The sequence below is a fragment of the Neomonachus schauinslandi genome, chromosome 10, assembly GCF_002201575.2.
Source record: "Neomonachus schauinslandi chromosome 10, ASM220157v2, whole genome shotgun sequence".
Taxonomy (NCBI): Eukaryota; Metazoa; Chordata; class Mammalia; order Carnivora; family Phocidae; genus Neomonachus; species Neomonachus schauinslandi.
The window spans coordinates 80,952,581-80,973,758 of NC_058412.1; the positions used below are offsets into that span (position 1 = coordinate 80,952,581).

The window sequence follows — 21,178 nt, forward strand, 5'->3', positions numbered from 1 at the left end:
GCTAAAACAAAAGTTTTGACAGACTGATTGGTCTTCGAGAATAAAATTGGAATTTAGGACCTACCAAGAAGGAGGAGCTCTTGTACTCAGCTATAGGTTATTACTTCAGAATTCTACATCTTAACCCTCAAAGGAAAGAAGTCTGACCTAGAATTATCTCAATCCACGATTGTTTAAATTATCTGAGATTGATATTACTTTTATCCCAGCTGACTGAGAGAAATAAACTTAAATCTTCTCTGGAGGAAAATAAGATTTTAAAGAGTCTTAAACTACTTCCATGATTTTTCATATATAATGTCAAAAGCATATAAGTAGACAAGGAAATGTTATTGGAAACTTTGAGAAAAAGATAAACAAAAACCTTAGTAACAGACACAAGTGGGTTTCAGATAGTTGAGTTAGGGGCTTTAAAATTAAAAGTATGTTTAAGGAAGGAAAATGGCATCAACACTTTTGACATTGTCATAGAGATGATATAAATAAAAAAGATCTAAATGGAATAGTTGAGCTAAAAATTAACTAAATTTAGGATCTCATTTGATAGTGTACAAGTAGATTAGACACAGCTGTAGAGAGAATCGATTGATTGGTTGGAAGATAGGAAAGAAAGAATAATCAGAATGAAGAATAGAGTGAAAAAAAAAAACATTGGAAAATATGGAAAACAAAATAAGAAATATATGGGATATTGTGAAAAGTTCCGAAAGGAAATGAGAGGTAAATTAGTAGGAATAGTATTTTAAGAGATCATGACTGAGCATTTCCCCAAATAGATAAAAGACATGAACTATGACAAGCCCTAAGCAGATTAAATAAGAAGAAAACCAAAACCAAATGCTAGTAAAACTGCTACAAGTCAAAAACACAAAGAGAAAATTTTAAACATAATCAGAGGAAAGAAGAGACCCTATTTTCTTCAAAAGAGAGAAAAAAAAAAACCCTTTGCAACAAAAGCCATGGAAACCATTTGTATCGTCCAGATTCTGAAAGAAAGTGACTGATGACTTAGGGTTCATATCCTGCTAAAATATTATTTAAAAAAAGTAGAATAAAAATATTTTCAGATTAAAAAAACCCATCATACTAAATTGAATGATAAAAAGTTTCAGACAGAAGAAGGAAGAGTCTCGAAGAGAAGCTTGGAGATTAAGGAAGGAATTAAAATAATGGAAATGATGAATATTTGTAAAACCTAAATGAATAGTAATTGCATAAAATAATAATGTCTGTGGGGTTTTGAATGTAAATAGAATTAAAATTAACAACAAAAATAGCTTATAAATTGGAGGGAGGTGACTGGCGTTGTTGTATTCTAATGTTGTAATCCCAGGTAACCACTAAAAAACAGTAAAAGAATGTAACAAGTTAACAGAATAGGGAAATAAAAAGCAAAATACAATAAAATTTAAAAAGGCAACAAAGTAGAAAAAACAATTATAGAACAAATAGAATGAAAATAGTAAGATGATAGTTTTGAACCCAAAGGTAATTGCATTAAATATAAATTTATTCCATTTAAAAGGATGGATGATCAGAATGGATGAAAATATACAACTCACTAGATGTTGCTTATAAGAGATAGTACTTCCATCTATAAGAGATAGTACAGAAAGTTTACAGGTGAAAGGTTGATTAAAAGGTATTTTGTTGGGCGCCTGGGTGGCTCAGTCATTAAGCGTCTGCCTTCGGCTCAGGTCATGATCTCAGGGTCCTGGGATCGAGCCCCGCATCGGGCTCTCTGCTCCACGGGAAGCCTGCTTCTCCCTCTCCCACTCCCCCGCTTGTGTTCCCTCTCTCACTGTGGGTCTCTCTCTGTCAAATAAATAAAATCTTTAAAAAAAAAAAAAGGTATTTTGTTGAAGCACTAAACAAAAGAAAGTTTGTGTAATTATTATCATAAAATGTAAACATTATGAGGAAAATATTGCTAGGCATAAAGAGATTCATTTCATAATGATAAAAGGTTTAATTCTAAAAGAAGATATAAAAGTCTAAATTAGCATACAAATAATAACATAGCCTCAAAATCTATAAACCAAAACTTGACAGAGCCACAAGTAGAAATACACAAACTCCTAATCATAGTGGATTATTGTATTGCTCTTCTCCTATAAACTGATAGTACAAGCAGACAGTCTTTCAGTAAAGATATAGATTTCAACCACATAATAAACAATCAAGTCTTTAAAAGTTTCATATAGGGCATGTTCCCTTACCAGAAGGGAATCAAAAACAAAATAAAATATAAAATAGTATAAAAAGTCAAATATCCCTCTATTTAGAAGTTGAATAAAAACTGGATGAAACAAATTATGATGTAAATCAGAAAATATTTTGAAAAATGCGACGTATGAAAACTTGTGTAAAGCATTGTTTAAAGGGAAATTTTTTTAACCTTTAATGAAAATGTTAAAGTCAGGCTGAAAATCAATAATCCATGCTAGGAAATTAGAAAAAGGAACAACAAATTCAACCCATAAAAGACCAGAAAGTTTGAATAGTACTCTAAGTATTAAGTAAATAAATCTGTAATTGAAATATTTCCACAGAGTAAACCCCAAGACCATATGGCTTTATTTGTCAATTCTACCAAACATTTAAGGAGGAGATAAAACCAATCTTGCACAGACTTCTTCAGAAAGTAAGAAAAGATGGAAATCTTCCCAAATTACCTTATGCGACTAGCATAATTTTGGTATTGAGCCTGGCAAAGACACTTATACAGAAGGAAAATTATAATATTTCTGTAAAAATTATAAACATAATATTAGCAAACCAAGTCCAGAGATATATAAAAAAGATATACATCACAATAATTTTGACTTATTCCAGGAATATAAGGGTAGCTTAAAAGTAAAAAATCAGTTATTTGCCACTTTTACAGAATAAAGGAAGAAAAGTCAAAGGTTATTATTTATCTGTAATAGAGGCAGAGAAATTATATGATAAAATTGAATGTCTATTCTTGATTTTTTTAAAAGACTTCATTTATTTATTTATGAGAGAGAGAGAGAGAGCACACAAGCAGGGGGAGGAACAGAGAGAGAGGGCAAAGCAGACTCTGCACGGAGCTCAGAGCCTGACACGGGGCGCGATCCCACAACCCTGAGATCATGACCTGAGCCAAAATCAAGAGTCGGACAGTTAACCAACTGAGCCAGCCAGGGGCCCTTCTAGTCTTGATTTTTTAAAAAAAATCTAAATAGACTAAGAATAGAAGAAATCCTTTCTCAAGCTGATAAAGTTTATTCACAAATAATCTACAGCAAATAGTATTTTTAATGTTGAAATGTTGAAAGGTTGATACTAAGATCTGGAACACAGATGCCTATTATTACTATTTCTATGAATATTTTACCAATGCTAAGCAAAAAATAAATAAATAAATAAAGATTAAGGATAGGGAAAGAAGTAAAGCTTTCATTATTCCCAAACAGCTTGATTGTTTTCACAGAAAATCCAAAAGAACCTACAGATAAATAATTAGACATAATAAGTAAATTTATCCAGGTTTCTTAATACATGGTAAAAAAAAAAATCAGTGGGTAATTTTCATAAGTATCAACAAATAGAAAGTGACATTTAAAAAATGCTTAATTTACAATAATATTATGAGGCATATACATCAATATCAAACATCAAAATGAAATTTAGAGAATATGTGTGAAACCTCTCCACAGAAAGTCCAAAACAGATAAAGACTGTATTACTAAAAAGAAAGACTCAATATTATAAGATTTTTAATTCTTCTCAAATTAATCTACGGATTCAAAGCAATTCCATTAAAAATCCCAATGTGTTTGTGTGTGGGTGTGTCATTAGACAGTCTGGTCCTAAAATTTCTATGGAAATATAAAGGGCCCAAATTAACCAAGACAAATTGTCTTCAAAACTGAACAACAAATTTAGAGGATTTATACTGTTAGGTAGCAAGACTTTCTGTAAAGCTCCCGTGATTGAGACAATGTGATACTGAACAAAGACAAAAGGACAAATAGACCAGTGGAACAAAGTAAGAGTTTGGAATAGACCCACACATGTATGGATACTTATTAATGACAAAGTTTACATTACAAAGCAGTAGGGAAAAGATGGCCTTAAAAAAATGGCCCTGGGGCAATTAGGGATCCATATGGAGATAAAGTGAAATTGAACAGTAATTCACATTATATCAAGCCAGGGAGTATCATAGGTATGTATGGGAGTGGGGAAACAATAAAGCTTTTGAAAATTATATGAGAGAATATCCTGTTACTGTTGTGATAGGAAAATATTTCATTAAAGGAATGAAAAGGCAAGCCATAAAATGGAAGAAGATACTTGCCTCACATAAAACTGAGAAAGGTCTAAAAAAAAAAAAAGATAGTCCCATGGGAAAATGGACAAGAGACTTGTTCAGGCAGTTTACAAAATAGGGTATCCAAATGGTCAATAATCAATAGTCATATGTGTTCAAAAATATATATATGAGAATACTCATAAAAGCATTGTTTGTCATATCCAAAATTCAGAAATAAGGCAAATACCCATCAAGAGTAAAATGGATAAATTGTTATATATTCATGTAGTGGGATATTATACAGTGAATAAAATGAACAAACCACAGCTACGTGAGGTAACACAGATGAATCTCCAACACAATGCTAAGCAAAAGAAGCTAAATTTAAAAGACTACCTATTGTATGGGACGCCTGGGTGGCTCAGTCGGTTAAGCGTCTGCCTTCGGCTCAGGTCATGATCCCAGGGTCCTGGGATCGAGTCCCGCATCGGGCTCCCTGCTCCACGGGGAGCCTGCTTCTCCCTCTGCCTCTGTCTCTCTCTCTGTCTCTCATGAATAAATAAAAAAAATAAAGTCTTTAAAAAAAATAAAATTAAAAAATAAAAATAAATAAAAGACTACCTATTGTAAATCAATCAATCAATCAATCAATAACTGACTACCTATTGTGATAGTAGGTACACTCCATTTATATAGGTAAGACTCCATTTATATAGAGTTCAAGTTCAGGTGCAACTATTCTGTCAACTCAGAAGTTAGGATAGTGGTTGTTTTGTCAAAGAGGGAGCGAAGTAGTGATTGTTGGGGGGTGGAATATGATGTGGTTTCTGGGGTTTTAGTTCGTGTTCTGTTTTTTGACTTGGGTAATGGTTATACAAGTACATTCAGTTGTGATAGTTATTGAGCCGTACGTGTAAGAGTCACGTGCTTTTCTCTTTTGAATCATATCCCAATAAAATATATTTTAAGCATAAACAAGGGAGGTAGTTGTGCACTTATCTCTAGAGTTATACAAACATTTGTTGGAGAAGATAAGAATATCAGATCCCCAAAAGATTGTTACCTCTTGACCGTATAAGTCCTTCTAAAATTCTGTGAATTAACTTTGCTGATCAAATAACCTGATTAGAAACTCAGACAGATGTCTAAACAACAATGCCTCAGTCTAAGAAGATGCTTCTTAAAAACTCATCCGAGCAATTGAGGTTGAGACAAAAATGGATCCTTTATATCTAGAGAAGTCTGTTCTGCTGAAGCCTTAGATTTCTGCGGTCATTCCTTTGTGTTTCTCCATTACCCTTTGGGCATAGGTAATTAATATTATGCTTGTTTTTCAGTAACAAGTTTGCATTAAAAATAAGTAAGAGAACTATGCTCTTCAATTGGTATGTCCCTAGCCCATCTTCTGTAAGACCTGCATTAATGTGTATTAGCCTTCTCAGCTTTAATTTATCTTATCTATGTATTTTATTGTACTATGTATTTTTGTAGGCCCCCTCAAAGCCTTTTTGAAGGAGTTGGAATAAAACCGTATCAGTACAGTTGGTTCTCATTGTGGGCAGTAGTTATGTTTTTTTTTTTTTTTTTTTAAGATTTTCTCTTTATTTTATTATTGTTTTTTTTATTCTTATGTTAATCCCCATACATTACATCATTAGTTTTAGATGTAGTGTTCCATGATTCATTGTTTGCGTATAACACCCAGTGCTCCATGCAGAAGTGCCCTCTTTAATACCCATCACCAGGCTAACCCATCCTCCCACCCCCCTCCCCTCTAGAACCCTCAGTTTGTTTTTCAGAATCCATCGTCTCTCATGGTTCGTCTGGGCAGTAGTTATGTTTTATAAAATTGTCATGAACACGGATTTGGGAATACCGAACCCTTACTCCTAGGGGAAATGCAGGATTAGGTTCTTGTGAGCTTCTGGTCACAACATTTTCATTAACCATTCGATACATAACCTTGTTTTATGTATGTTTCTATTTGAAGACACCTTATTTAATATATGTTGTTTCATTAACACTCCGCTCCTGGCCAACAGCACTGTAACTCATGCTTGAACAAAGCTCATCTGACATGACTTTTCTTTGGAAGGCACATCACAGCTTTCTTTTGCTCAGGAACGTTCGACATCACTTCAGACCTATGCGTGGCGCCATTTTAAACAGTGAAGTCACCAAACAGAAAGCACAAAAATATGAAAAATATGTCATTAAATAGACCATGGAAAGGACGTTTGTTTACAGTACAGGAGCTGAAACAAGAAGGCACGGCATTGCCGTGTTCAGCCTCATCTAGGAACCTATGCGTTGGGGAACTCAAATTTTCCCCCACTTTGCGAATGTCTATGAAAAAGTGTCATGAGTATTGGCACCGTGTTTACAAATAAATTTTAGCGAGTAGGTGACTTTGCGAATATGAAATCCTTGAATAATGGTGATTGACTGTATATACATACATATTATAAATGGTGTCTTTGAAAATATTTTTAATGAAGTGTTTAAAAGACTAGGACTTAATAATTAGCAAAATGTAGGTAATTAAGTTTCTGTTGGGAAAAAACCCAATTGTGTATTACCTTTTTTTTTTTTTTTAAAGATTTTATTTATTTGAGAGAGAGAATGAGAGACAGAGAGCACGAGAGGGGAGAGGGTCAGAGGGAGAAGCAGACCCCCCGCTGAGCAGGGAGCCCGATGCGGGACTCGATCCTGGGACTCCAGGATCATGACCTGAGCCGAAGGCAGTTGCTTAACCAACTGAGCCACCCAGGCACCCTGTGTATTACCTTATTAATAGAGTATTAATAATAATAAAATGATAGCATTATAAGCTACTACAGTTTTTCTTCCTTAAAGAATACTTGTGTGGAAAAAAAATAATTGCATGAACAGACTCTGAAAACCTGTGCATAACTAAACTCATTTTGAATAATTTTAACACTGAAAAGTTTTAGAAGTTTGAGTTATTTTAAAATATTGAATACTCCTTAAGTGTTATTCTTTAAGCTAAGATTCTTAATCTTAAATGATATTCTTCTTAAATTATACTATATCTCCAAAAAGGAAAATTTAGGATTCCAGTGTTTGTTGAATAGTAAAAGATATTCTTTTTCTAACCTTTCACAGTGATTGTCGTGAAGAAAAAATAAGGAAGCTCACACCTGGTGAAATGGATGAAATTCGAGAAATATTATCCAGAAATCTCTATCAAATCCGTCAGCGAGTGAGAATAATTTATTTAGCAAAATGTTTCCTTGCCTTTGGCTAAAAATATGCCTTCTGATTTCATGCTACTCAGTTGTAGCGGAGGTCGCCCAACCATTATGGCTACCTTTTGCATGTCCTACATCAGGCATCTTCTCTTCTCTGAGAGTCCTATCTTGTTAGGGTACCACTCCCTCTCGGACACCATGGGGAAAGCCTGGAGTCCCGCAGGAGTTCTGCTACTATGGAGATAAAAGCATCTGAGTTAACTAATTGTGGCTCTCTTTTAATTATTTTAATGAAATCGCTTTATAGCTTATAGAAAACTTATTAAAATGTATTTAATCTTTCTTGTTATTCGTAAAGTGCTATTGTTTCTTCCTTTAATGTATCTCCCGAGTGACTTCTTTCACTGCTGTTCCATTGTTTTTGTTTTTAATAAAGATTTTATTTATTTATTTGAGAGTGAGAGAGAAAGAGAGAGCACAAGCTGGGGGCAGAGGCAGAGGCAGAGGGAGAAGCAGACTCCCCTCTGAGCCGGGAGCCCGATGTGGGGCTCGATCCCAGCACCCTGGGATCATGAGCTGAGCCAAAGGCAGCTGCTTAACCGACTGAGCCACCCAGGCGTCCCTGCTGTTCCATTGTTAACACTTCATTCTACCAATTGGCTAATAATATAGCTGACATTTTGAGGGTGCATACAGTTGGCCATGCCCCACTGCAACATGTATTAACTCAATCCTCCAAGTGGTGTTGCTATTGTTTCCATTTTATAGATGAATAAATTAAGGTACAGTGAGGGGGGAGGTGTCACACAGTCCACATAGGATGTCAGGAGACTGCCTCACTACTGTTGGGGTCATTTCTGTACCTTCTTGCTGGTCTCCCCAAAGGCTGTCCTCATTCCATTACTCATTACTGTTGTTCCGCCTTTTTCCCTACAGCACTTTTTTTTTTTTTTTTAAGATTTCATTTATTTATTTGACAGAGAGACAGCAAGAGAGGGAACACAAGCAGGGGGAGTGGGAGAGAGAGAAGCAGGCTTCCTGTCAAGCAGGGAGCCCAATGCGGGGCTCCATCCCAGAACCCTGGGATCATGACTTGAGCCGAAGGCTCCCTGCCTTCCTAGAAAAATATGTATTTATTCTATCAGAAAATGAACTTGATTACTAATTGCAATTCATTTTAGGAAACTTATAAAACTAAAAATGTATGCCATGCGCAGCCCTGGTTTAGAAATTTTACTGCTTCAAGTACTAGCACGTGGTTATTGCTGATTCTAGCAGCAGCTTTTTCCAGTTTGACAACCCAGTTGAAAAGAAGTGTTCTTAAGTTAATCAAAAGGACATGGCACCACCAAGTGGTTCAAAGTGGTTTGTTTTTATACCAGTAATTCCTATTCAGTAGAGAATGTATAAAGATGAATTGTATTTTTTCCCCAGCTGTTAATGATGGCTAAATACATACAAAGTAGTTCAAGGTAGATAGAAGTACTTGATAAATTCTATCATTCTTTCGATTTACGAAGATCACACTTTGCAGTGAAAAATAACTTACAGACTTTTATTAGAAAACAAGTGCTTTCAAACCTGGAATGAATGTCAACTTTTTTTTTCCCCCCATGTTAACTTTTATGCTTTCTATTGATTTATTTTTCTGCTCTGCACATTGGTTAAGTGCCTCACTCAGGTGCAAAGCCAAAGCAACATAGTAACATTTTGGGATCTCTAGGGTAGCAATCAGTTCTTGTAAAAGGTCTCTTGTGTTCTCATTTCAGACTTTGTCCTACAACAGACACAATCTGACAGCCGACACAAGTGAGCGACAAGCCAAGGAGATTCTAATCAGACGGAGGCACAGTTTGCGAGAAAGTATCAGGAAAGACAGCAGCTTGAACCAGGAACGCAGGGTAACTGCTGTTTGTTACCGTTTGTCTGGGACGAGGAAGGCTTCCGAGAGTAGAGTCAACAGCCATTCTGGAGGCCCTACTGACAGAATGGCCGCTGAGGGTTGATTCATGGGAATTCTGGGACGCAAAGTGTAAAGTCTTTCTAGATGTTTCTAGAACATCTGTTGTGTTCCAGGCACTGTTGTAGGCACTTGAAATATGTTGGTGAACGAAACAGACCAAGATACCTTTGCTTGTAGAATTCATATTCTAGTGGGGAGAAGGTGCCCAGCAACGGAATGCGTTATCTGTTACGTTAGTAGGCAGTGAGTGCTGTGGAGAAAAACAGTGCTTGAGGAGGGAGACTGGGAGGACAGGAAAGGGTCAGTCAAGTTATAAATCTGAACAGCATGGCTGGACCAAGCTACATTTGGAAAGTCTAATTTGATCTCCCCAGGGAGAGGTTGCAGCCCAGAGATGGGCAAGCTGCTTGTGCTGGAACTGTAGAATCACAGCAGCTGGGGCGTGCGAGTGTCCACCTTTTCACTTGGCGCAGGGCAGTGTCAACAGATAAGGAAAATCATTTTTAAATGACATTACGTTTGATTGATTGCACACAGCAGACATTGCATCTTAGTATTATTTTTTTGAGTATAATTGACACACAAGTCTGCGTTAGTTTTAGATTGCATCTCATTTTTATTTATTTATTTATTTTAAAAAGATTTTTATATATTTATTTGAGAGAGAGAGAGAGAAAGAGCACAAGCAGGGGGAGGGGCAGGCAGAGGGAGAAGCAGGCTCCCCGCTGAGCAAAGAGCCCGATGCCAGGACTCCGGGATCATGACCTGAGCCGAAGGCAGACGCTTAACTCACTTAAGCCACACAGGCGTTCCTGGATTGCATCTCATTTTTAATAATATTCTGTATTGGGTCGTCAGAGACCAAAATGGTAATATGTGAACAAGAAGATTTTTTTTTTTTTAATGTGAAAATGTGGCAGAACTGATGAAGAGTTAAAGAAAGTAGAGATTGTGGCATTTGAATTGTCAGCCAATTAGCTTTGGTAATACTTTTCATTCTTTCATTTTCGAGACTCACTAAAGTAATTAAAACTTAAATATGCTACATTTTTCACATATTTTCTTTCTATATGTATAGGTCCTACTTCTTTTCTAGTAATACTCTTATAAATAGGTGTCTTTATAGCTTCTCTTTAAGAAGACTCAGTGGTTTTCATTATTATTTCATTATTCTTCTTTCTAATGGTCCCACTTTATTTTCATTTTCCTTAATACTGATTTCTATTACATTTTAGAAGAGATTTAGTTGTTTTAAGTGAAATAATTATTGCATGGAGCTTTACTCACCATCCCCACAGCTCCTCACAAAGTAATTTTGGAACAGAGAAGTACGATTTTAATTTTTAACATCAGGGTTTGACATAAGATTTTAAATTTTTGATATACAATAAATGACATCTACATAGTCTAAATAAGATTTTCCATGTTTTCCACAGGCTTCCACTTCAACCTCTCGATATTTGTCCTTACCAAAAAACACAAAGCTTCCAGAAAAGCTACAAAAGAAAAAGAATATGTCTAATGCAGGTAATGAATTCAGTTGGCGCAGAATGAGTAAATTTATCTACTAATGTTCATAAAACAGAGAATTTCCCCATTCTTTGTCTTCATTAAGGATAATGAGGTTAATGATTTGCAAGTCTAAAATAAGACTATGGTGACTTATTATTAGCATCATAAGCTTTTTGGGTGGAGCTTCTGTACATATTAAAGTAACTGAGTCCATTATTTTCCATAATAATTCTACTGGATATAGCACAAGCAAATGCTGTTACCTGTGGTTAGTGAACAGGTAAACAGAAAGTTGTAAATTTGCAAAGGTATATTTAAATTTTTACAATTTTCATATAGGCAGCCATATATTTTACTTCTGCCCCAAATCATTAAAGCTTTGGCATATAAAGTCTAATATCTCTTGATTTAATGATAATCTTTATGTAGTCTCCAAGCCATTTTCTGTGAACCCCAGAAGAAGTATATTAGGATACCCTGTTAGTAAAATGTGGGATGTAAGAGTACCCCCCCCCCTTTATTTTTGGTTGTTTATTTAACCAAGAAGAGGAAAGTCTGGGGATGGCTGGTGGTGATGATGGGTGAGATGAGAAATGAGAAGGGAGGCCGAGCAGCACTGAGTACTTAGGGCAGGGCCATGTCACCACCGCGCATCCACCAGAGCATGCTTTCATCCCAAGAATCCCAGCTCCCACCAGCTGTCCTCCCCACCGTTCTCTAGAACCTGAATTTTGACAACCAGCTAGTTCTGATCCTGTGTCCCATCAATGATCCCATTGTTTGGAAAGTGCACATTGGTATTTCGGCTCTTTTATGAAAATAAAAAGGAGATCAAGAAGGTTGTCTCTGAGATTCCAGATCAAGTCACGAGTTTTCATTAATAGCAGCTAATTGCTGCTCTTTCTATGTGCCAGTCACAGAGCTGAGCCCTCCTGGGAGCATTCTGCTGGGGCAGGTGGGAACCCAGGGCTGCTGCCGCCTGGGACACTCACTTGGCTAACCAGCTCCACCACTCAACTAACGCCTCTTGAACTTCAGTGACTTCCCCTGGCAAATGGGTGATTGTGAGGATTAAATAGGTGAATACATTTAAAAGTGCTTATTATCATGACAGTAAGCCCTTCACCGTGGGTGTGAGCGTTCAACATTAAGGCCCACAGAGATCATGCCTCATGCCCAGGTCTGGGGGCTAGAGGTAGTGAGCCCTCTGACCGCCCCCCACCGCCCAGCCCCCAGGGCCCGAGGGCACAGCAGGTGCTGGACCCACTCGTGCACTGCTGAGTCACCTACAGTCCCTTCTCTCTAAAATGCTTGCCATGTTGTCCTTCTTTTGCTCTGTGGTAGGCGGCAATAGCAGCGACTCAGAGACAGATGCTGGGACCACCGTCCTCAATTTGCAGCCCCGAGCAAGGTGCTTCTTGCCAGAACAGTTCTCAAAGAAAGCCCCACAGTCCTATAAGATGGAATGGAAGAACGAGGTTGACGTTGATTCCGGACAGCGGCAGCCTTGTACCCCTCCAGCTCCCCACAGCAAAGAGGGAGGCACCCCAACCCCAGGCATGCTGCGGCAGCCCCTTCTCTCCAAAGGCCAATTTGGCCCAGTGCAGGAAGACCGTGGGACTGAAGGCATCCGACCCAAGCCGCCACCCAGGCTGGTCCGAAGGGCATCGGAACCCGGCAACCGGAAAGCCCGATTTGGAAGTGAGAAGCCTTAATGGAAATGGCCAAAGCAGGCCTGGGGTGACTGACCCGTCATGGCTGGGGCTTGTTACTTTGAAACCTGACACAACAGTGGGATCCATTTAATACCCTCTATGCATCTAAATACTTTCTTTGGGTAGTAGAGTCATGCCATTGATTGACGGGATGAATGCTTAACCCAAGAAGAGGAAAATCCAAGAAAAAAGCCCCATAAAATGCCTTTTATGACTTCTCGCCAGCAGTTGTATTCTTTGCAAGCCTAAAGAAAAAAAATTGTGTGCCTTTATTGAACTTGAATGACAGAACTTGAAATTTTGAACACACCCGTGTTGGTGAAAATTTTAATATATACATACATGCCTCAAATTTTATTTATGGAAACCCTATGTATATCTGTAATCAGTTTTTAAGCAAAGGGCGCTAAAAATGCTCCACATCTTTCCAAGGCATAAAGGAGGATGGTGGACCATCTGCTTGGAGTCAAGGTGTTTCCCCATCCTGAGCTGATGAGCAGTGGGTAAAGGGAGAGCACAGCATGGAGCAAGGATGCCTGGTGAGCTCAGCCTGGGGAGGCAGTCAGAACGTCTGGGCAGATGAGGAGGCCTGGCTCCCAGAGCACAGATTCCCGTGAAATAATGAGTCATCTGGATTTAATTTGTTCCTCATGCTACCGTACATTTGAGGGTGACCTAGAGATTCCATCTCTCATTTGTCTTTGAATGGTGCAAAGAGAAAGGCTGTGTGGGTGACACGATGTATGACAGACTTGGTGGCAGCTTTTGATGAAGTTCCAACGTGTGGGCCTCATGTTGTATGTGGCGAGACAAGGCTGCACCTGCTTACAACTTGTTGGCAGGTTTTATATTGTGCAATACTGGAAGGAGGATGCAGAAGATTCCCTTTCATGCCCATCTATGACTACCTGCTTTAGAATTTTTCTGTAGAACATTCTAGAACTTTGAAAACAGGTCAGAGGCTCCAAGCAGACAGTTTATATAAACGGTATTCCAATGTTTAACAAATTGGTGAGAGTTCAGGTTTTGAAATTTATTCAGGAAGCACTTTGGAGAATATAGAAGTTCTATTTTTTTTTTTGTTTTTTGCACTAGTCTGTAATTTGTTACCTCTCCACCCTCAATAAAGTAGTGACTCAAATTCTTCATATAAAAATGGATTCTACTCATATGAGTACTTTTTTAAAGTACAGCAGAAAGATAAGAAGTGGAATATAATCATTAAAGATTAATATTTGAATTTCCATCTTAAACTGAGGTTTTATTGGCTTTTCCCCTCCTGCCCCCCACCCCGAAAAAATCCTCCTTAGAACTGGACTGGAACAAGACTCTAAATGTCTGGGTTTAAATACAAATGAGGCCATGCATATAGGCCCCTGGGTGCACACTGGAGATATAGCAAAGGATACAAATGACCACAGTATTGTTAGTGGGAAAACATGAATGAATTAAACAGGAAGATTCTGTACTCAGAAATCCCCAGGGCTGCTTCTCTTATCCCCTCCCTTTATCCCCATTGATGTGGAGAAATAAATCTACCCTTTCTCTCATCTTCTACAGTCTTGGAATACTGCTAGATCATTGGGCGTGAGGCAGAGGGAAAGATAAACACACAAGGTACAAGTTCTTGAAGAGCACAATTTCCTTCCCAAATTCTTCCACGTTGATCAGTGGAGAGCAGGACAGACACCATTTGAAAACTGTAAGCTTAGGACTCTGTGCCAAATATCTTAATTTTAAATGAAAATATTTATATAAAAAAAAATATATATATTTCATCTGCTGAAAAGACACTGAAACTGACTTTTAACTTAGAATTTTATTATAGGAATGTGATTCATCAAGAGATGGGATGTATATTTTTGAGAATGCCAGAGTAAATTTTTAGAACTTAATGAAAAGAAAGGTTACCTTTCTGAAAAGAAAGGCTAAAGTGGAAAATGACCTTAAACATAAATTTCCTGATTTTTCCTGGTGTCCTAGAATAATAAATATTATAATGAGTCTAATTTTCTGGAACCAAAGGAGAAAACATGAAAGTTTTTATTAAATTTCTTCTCGTTAAGCAGGTAGACCAAATTCAGCTTGCACTGATCGAAAGTCTATAAAGAATTTGGTTGACATTGTGTAAATTAAAAAAAAAAAAAGCACGTGTCATTTTACCAGTTTAATTTTTTCTTACTTGTTGAATGACAAAAGCAATGAAAAATAAATTTGACTTCATTTTGCTTTTTTTCTATACTTTCTTTTCTTCAAATAAAATTATTAAGTTCTAGACACTATAGGAGAGAATATGAAACCCTGTAAATATCAAAAGTCTAAATTTTCTGTACTACAGATACATCTCCAACCCTTTGTAAATGACTCCCCTAATTCAAGCAATACTTGATCCAACCAAAGTTCCAGTGGAACAATAGAATTCTGATGGTCTTTGGTATTTGTTGCAACAAATCTGACTTGAACTACCTGTAAGTGCACAGTCTAGGCTTATTTCTTTACCTGTAATGCTAAGGGCTGACTGTTGGGAACAGGCCAGTTAGTAAACAACTAGTAAGTGGCTCCAAAGTTCGAAACTTTTAAAAACATGTGTGTTTTGTGTATAAACCCCCCAGAATATCTGGGATGAAATTCCCTTTGGCTTTTACTAAGCTTTGTAGTGGGGGAGGGGAGTGTTTATTTATATAAAGAGCATAGAGAAGTTATTTATTACGTGTCTCAGTGTGTTTTCCATTTGTCGCGCTGCCCAAATCATGTTTATGTTGAAACTGGCATTTTATAAACAAGTGTGAGAACTGTAATATTTTGTTAGTTCAGAGTTCACGCTTGACTTTCTTCTCTGAAGAGTGATTAAAGAGATTTCTTTGTCTGGTTGAAGTAGGTATTGGCATTATCTGCCTGAGCCTGAACGTTGTATGTTGATTCCCTTTGTTAAGATGAGCGAGAAACGCTCAGGACTCAGCTGTCTGACGATCTGAGATCTTGTACGTGTGCGTGTGTGTGTGTCTAACTTTTAGAGCAAAACGTGTGGCTTGCTGGTACTTTGTATCTGACATCTTAACCAGGCCCTTTCTTCCATCTGCGTGTAAGGCAGAGAGAGCCCCATCTGGGTAACTGCTGCCTGGCTGTGAGCACAGCTCTTTGTTCAAGAGAAGGGTCTCCTCCCTTCGGATTTTTTTCCAATGTCATTCACTCCACACGTGGCTGACCCCCTCAAACGTGGTCACCCCCTGCAGATGTGCGGACGAAGCACCCACATGGTTAGTTTTGAACGTCTTCTTTAATGTTGCAATGGTACATAGTTTTTGGATCCCTTCTGTCTTCTTTCTACAATTTTTTTCAAAGAAAATTCTATTTTACTACCTCTAAGAAGACCGTCGAGAAATTGTGGTCAGTTCTCTTACCTGTCTGGTCAGAGAAATAGGAGTTTCTATGTGTAGAGTTAATACATCTGCTGTCAATGGATTATCGAATTTTCAATCTGCACAGCATACTGATGACTTTGAATGTCTGAGAACCGACTTCAGAGGTTTTAGGTCACAGAGGTCTCATGGGGATCTGTTATCCTTGTATTGTGTGGTATGGAGAAATGAGATGCCCAGTAGATACAATGCCAGACACCTCGGCGGTGACTTTTCTCATTTTCACTACTGTAACAAAATGCCCTGAATTAAACATGCAAATGTTTTTCTCCCCTGTTATGTCAGGGGATCCTGTTATGTCATCACTACACGTAGTAACAAAATTTATAATTTAAATGAGGGCTCTCTGCATCCAGAGTTTGGTAACTCCGCTTGCCAAACAGAAATTTTATGTATGTATACCAACAAGGCATTTTTCTTGGTTTCTGTGAAATGTACAAAAGTCTAAGTGTTAAATCAGTATGGAGTGGAAACATTTAATGGAATAAACATAAATTAATCACTATGGAGAAAATAATGCATCACAAGAAACTAGTACAGCCCCCCAATTCCGATTTTTACATTTATATATCAAAACCATTCTCATGTGTGCTAAAATGGGGTCATGACAGTGGAATTTGTGAAAGGTAAGAATTTAAGAGTATTACAAATTTCAGTTGCTTTAGTTTCAAATACACATAATATCTCAAACAGGGCTAACATTGTTAACTGTGTTAAAGAAACGTAATGAAGATTATAAGTGGTCCATTAATTTTCTCTATGTAAACAGACCCTTGTAAAGGGTTCAAAGATCATGCATGCTCTGGAATATTAAATGCTGCCTTCCCAAGCCAACTCAAGCAAGACAAATTAGGTGGATGCCATCCACTGTCTTACCAAATGGTTTGTAAAGATTATGCAGGGTTCTGGACCAACATATCAAATTTTTAGGTTTTCACTAACATAGTTTTTGGCACCTGCTTAACACCGTTTACTGTATTTGCTATCATAATTATGTACCTCTGACTGTTGGGCATCCAGTTCAAGTCCTTACCTTTAGCTGGAAAGTTAGTTTGAAGGTGTTACAACTTGACATACTTTATCATTTTGTTCATTCCAAAAAGATGGCACAGTGAAGATGCTCTGAAGGTGACCAGGAGAAAATGCCCACCCTTTTCTGGGTCATGACCACCTGGCACTGGCAGAAATTGGCTTATGATTCCCGGGCCTATGTTTCAGCCCACAGCACAGACCAAGGTAAGCCCGGAGCATGCACCTATTCACGTGCACTCAGATCCAAGGGCCAGGCCCCATAGCAGCAAATGCATTTATTACATCAGGCTCATTCTGGATAGTTCACGTGGTTTCAGTTTCTTTAGGCAAACTCAGGATAGGCTTAAGTGGGTAAGCTATCACACGAAAAAAAAAATTCTCAGTCTGGGTAGGCACCTGAGTCCCAGTGATTCAAAATGGAAGAGATTCTTTGATAAGCCTAAAGAAAGGTCATCTCCTATTCAATGTTGTAAATTGCAACTATTAACAGGTATTTCAACTATTTTTCCCTCCACAGTGTATGCTTTGGAAAAAAGGATTTTTATTTATCAGTAGAGTTTAAATCAAGGCTGATCAAAATACAATTTTTTATTCTAACAACGTCCTTAGTCCACTTTTATGCTATAGTTTATGCTATATAATTATGGGTAATAATTAACACCTCCTTCCTTAATGTTTATAATTATCTTTTCCCCTCGAGGAACAGCGCAAGCTGTTTGAGACTATCCAATTCCAGATTAAAATCAGCATTATTTCTTACAATGTACTAAATCAGGAAAACAGAAATTGTCTGTATTGTCTTCGCACACAGCTGTCTGTAAAGTGGTGAGTTTAGATGATCTGTTTGGGAAAAATGAGAAATCTAAAGTAAAATATTGTGTTAAAATAAGTTAGTATTTGTGTACTGATTAAGTAAAAAATAAATCCTACTGATGAGATGTCATCTTAAAACGATTTGCTTGCCAAAGATGTGCAATAAATTTCAGATTATGTATACATTTGGTATTAGCATATGGTTTGAAAACAGTTAAGCTTGTTCTTACTCTTAGGACGTGTTTTAGCATAACTGGAGGTTAACATTTTCAAGAGATTCTGGGCCCTGACTTAACATATACAATCAGGATACAGCAATAGCTCCTAAAAATTACAATCAGAACAAATGATAACACTTTGCTACAATTTTTAAAGGGATTGTATTATTAAAGAAAATTATTACCATGTAACTGGCAAGTTCTTCGGGAAAAATAAAATTTTAGGACAGAAAAACAATTTTTTCAGTCCATCACCCTGTTCTGAGAAGAGCTGCCTTATACATCATCCTGGCTAGATCTGTGGGAATCTTACTTCAGAAACTTCTGAGAGGCTAAGGTTTCCTGGGGATAGAGGGCACGGGGAATCACCATGCTGGCTTTTACTATACATTCCAAATAAAAAGCTATCCTCTTATAGCAGGTGCCCAAAAGCCTGCAATTTCTCCTAAGTGGCTTGACTCCCCCGCCCCCACAGGTGTCTACATTTCTTATAGAAGTGTCCTTGGGAAAAGACATCTTCTTAATATTCACAACATGCAGAAAACGAACTCTCATAAATGCCCACACATGTTCTCTGCCAGCTAACAGAACGGGGAAGAAGGCCTTAACACTCATTACCAGCTAACCTTGCCTGAGCTCTGCCTGGACCAGACACCTGGGCGTCACCCACAGCCTGTCCAGTGTCTCCCCGGAGGTCACAAGCTGACAGTCCCCAGGCCTTTCAGATTTTGTGCCCCACCTGATTCCCTCAGAGCACATGACTTCTCCCTCCCATTCCTCTTGGATGACTGCCCTCGAGGAATCTTTAATGGGAAGTCCACAGAGCATTCTCCAGCATGCATTCTTCAGTGGCTTCCCTCCACACCTGTGAGAATAGAAGCTCAGTCCTGAGCATGGTACATGAGCCCCTTCATGATCCAACCCAGGGACTCTCAACTCTGGGGCACTCTGGAGTCTGGTTCTAGAGGTCTAGGGCATCAGGTGATGCTACTATGCAGCCAGAACCACTGGTTTTCCCCCCTTCTGTTTGCTGCAGGCATCTCTCTTGACCCACACGCCTGGGCTTTGGAGCCTTGCCCATGTTACTGCCCTGGCTAGGCATGCCCCACTCCCTTTCTGATTTCTGCTCATCTCTCTGGACATGAGGGCAGAGAGGTATACCTTCCCTCCGTGGAGAAGGCCAGAGTCTTCTAGAACCCAAAACCCTGAGGCTGATTCACAGAACTTAGCAGTTGGGGCTGGCATAATGCCAGGAGGGTGCCATATCCTTTATAAACTTCTCGGGCAAGTTCAATGCCCCTAAAATAAGATTCCATATACCATTAAGTTGAACCATGTGAAACTGCAGGTAATTGACTTAGAAAAACAGCAATTTTGTGTGGCTCAACCTAAATACTTGGGAAATTATTACAGAAGTTGCTCAAGAACTCAAAAACAAAACAACACAAACTTTAGTTGAGCAGATTTAATTTCCCTGAGATCATATTCCATAAATTATACAAATACTGTCTACAGACCAGTGGTTTTCAAAATTTACTGTGCACACAGAGCAGGTGGGAATCTTGTGAGAATGGTTCCCAGCAGGTCCGGGCTGGGGTGTGAGTGTCTGCATGTTTAATAAGCTCCAGGGGAATGTGGACGCTGCTGGTTCTGGAACACATTTCTGAATATTCACACATCAGACTTTTTAAGAGGAACTACAGGCATACATCAGAGATATTGTGGGCTTGGTTCCTGACCACCACAATAAAGTACATATTGTAATAAAGTGAGTCAAGTGAATTTTTTGGTTTCCCAGCGTACATAAAAAATTATGTTTAGGGGCACCTAAGTGGCTCAGTCGGTTAAGCGTCTGCCTTCGGCTCAAGTCATGATCCCAGGGTCCTGGGATCGAGCCCTGCATCGGGCTCCCTGCTCTGCAGGAAGCCTGCTTCTCCCTCTCCCACTCCCCCTGTTTGTGTTCCCTCTCTCGCTGTGTCTCTCTCTGTCAAAAAAATAAATAAAATCTTTAAAAAAAAAAATTATGTTTAAACTATACTGTAGTCTATTAAATTTACAGTAGCATTATGTCTAAAAAACAATGTACATACCTTAATTAAAAAGACTTCATTGCTAAAAAATGCCAACCATCATCTGAGTTTTCAGCAAGTGGCAATCTTTTTGCTGGTGGGGGGTCTTTTCTCAATCTTGAGCAGGGTGGTGGTTGCTGAAGGCTGGGATGGCCTGTGGCAATTTTTTAAAGTAAGACAGCGAGGAAGTTTGCCACATCGGCTAACACTTCCTTTCACCTTAAGGCCACTGTAGGGTTGTTAATTGGCCTGATTTCAATATTCAATATTGTTGCGACTCAAGAAATAGGGAGGCCCGAGGAGAGGGCAAAAGACAGGTGACGAGCCAGGTGGTGAAGCCGTTGGAACACGTACATTTATCGATTAAATTCACCCCCTTATATGGGCACGGTTCATGGCACCCCAAAACAATTACAACAGTAACATCAAAGATCACTGATCACACATCACCATACCAAATATAATGAAAAAGTTTGAAATACTGTGAGAATTACCAAAATGTGACAGACACAAAGTGAGCAAATGCTAGTGGAAAAATGGTGCTGATAAACTCAACACACGGTTGCCACGAACCTTCAATTGGTAAAAAAACGCAGTATCTGTGATGCACAATAAAATGAAGTGCCATAGAATGAGGTATGCCTGTATAATATTTATCTTTAAAAAACCCACGAGTGTGGAGAATAACAAAAATGTTTCTCTACTCTCTATATGAAGATCAACCCTGGTTTTCAGTATTTCCATGTATCTGATTAACTGTAAAGCCTTAATAAATTTATAGGCTTTATTTAACTTCAAAAATAAAGTGCTAGGATTTCAAAAATTTAATAATGACTACATTAAAGAATGTCTAAGAAACTTGGCTGTTTCTGAGTTCACAGAAAAGATAATCTTTGGAGAAATTCTACTTCATTGCATAAACCCTTGATTACTTCTTGTCCTT

At 38.1% G+C, this 21,178-nt stretch overlaps 1 protein-coding gene across 1 annotated transcript in view; it reads left to right on the forward strand.

Annotated features, from left to right (window-relative positions):
- The window catches only part of SLC9A2 (solute carrier family 9 member A2), a 96,546-nt gene extending 83,862 nt beyond the window's left edge, over positions 1–12,684 (forward strand). Inside the window, exons 9-12 of the mRNA XM_021680285.1 lie at positions 7,409–7,505; positions 9,264–9,395; positions 10,894–10,984; positions 12,314–12,684. Of these exons, the coding sequence (XP_021535960.1) occupies positions 7,409–7,505; positions 9,264–9,395; positions 10,894–10,984; positions 12,314–12,684 (691 nt within the window). The remainder of the gene's footprint in view (positions 1–7,408; positions 7,506–9,263; positions 9,396–10,893; positions 10,985–12,313) is intronic.
- The last annotated feature ends 8,494 nt before the right edge of the window (positions 12,685–21,178 follow it).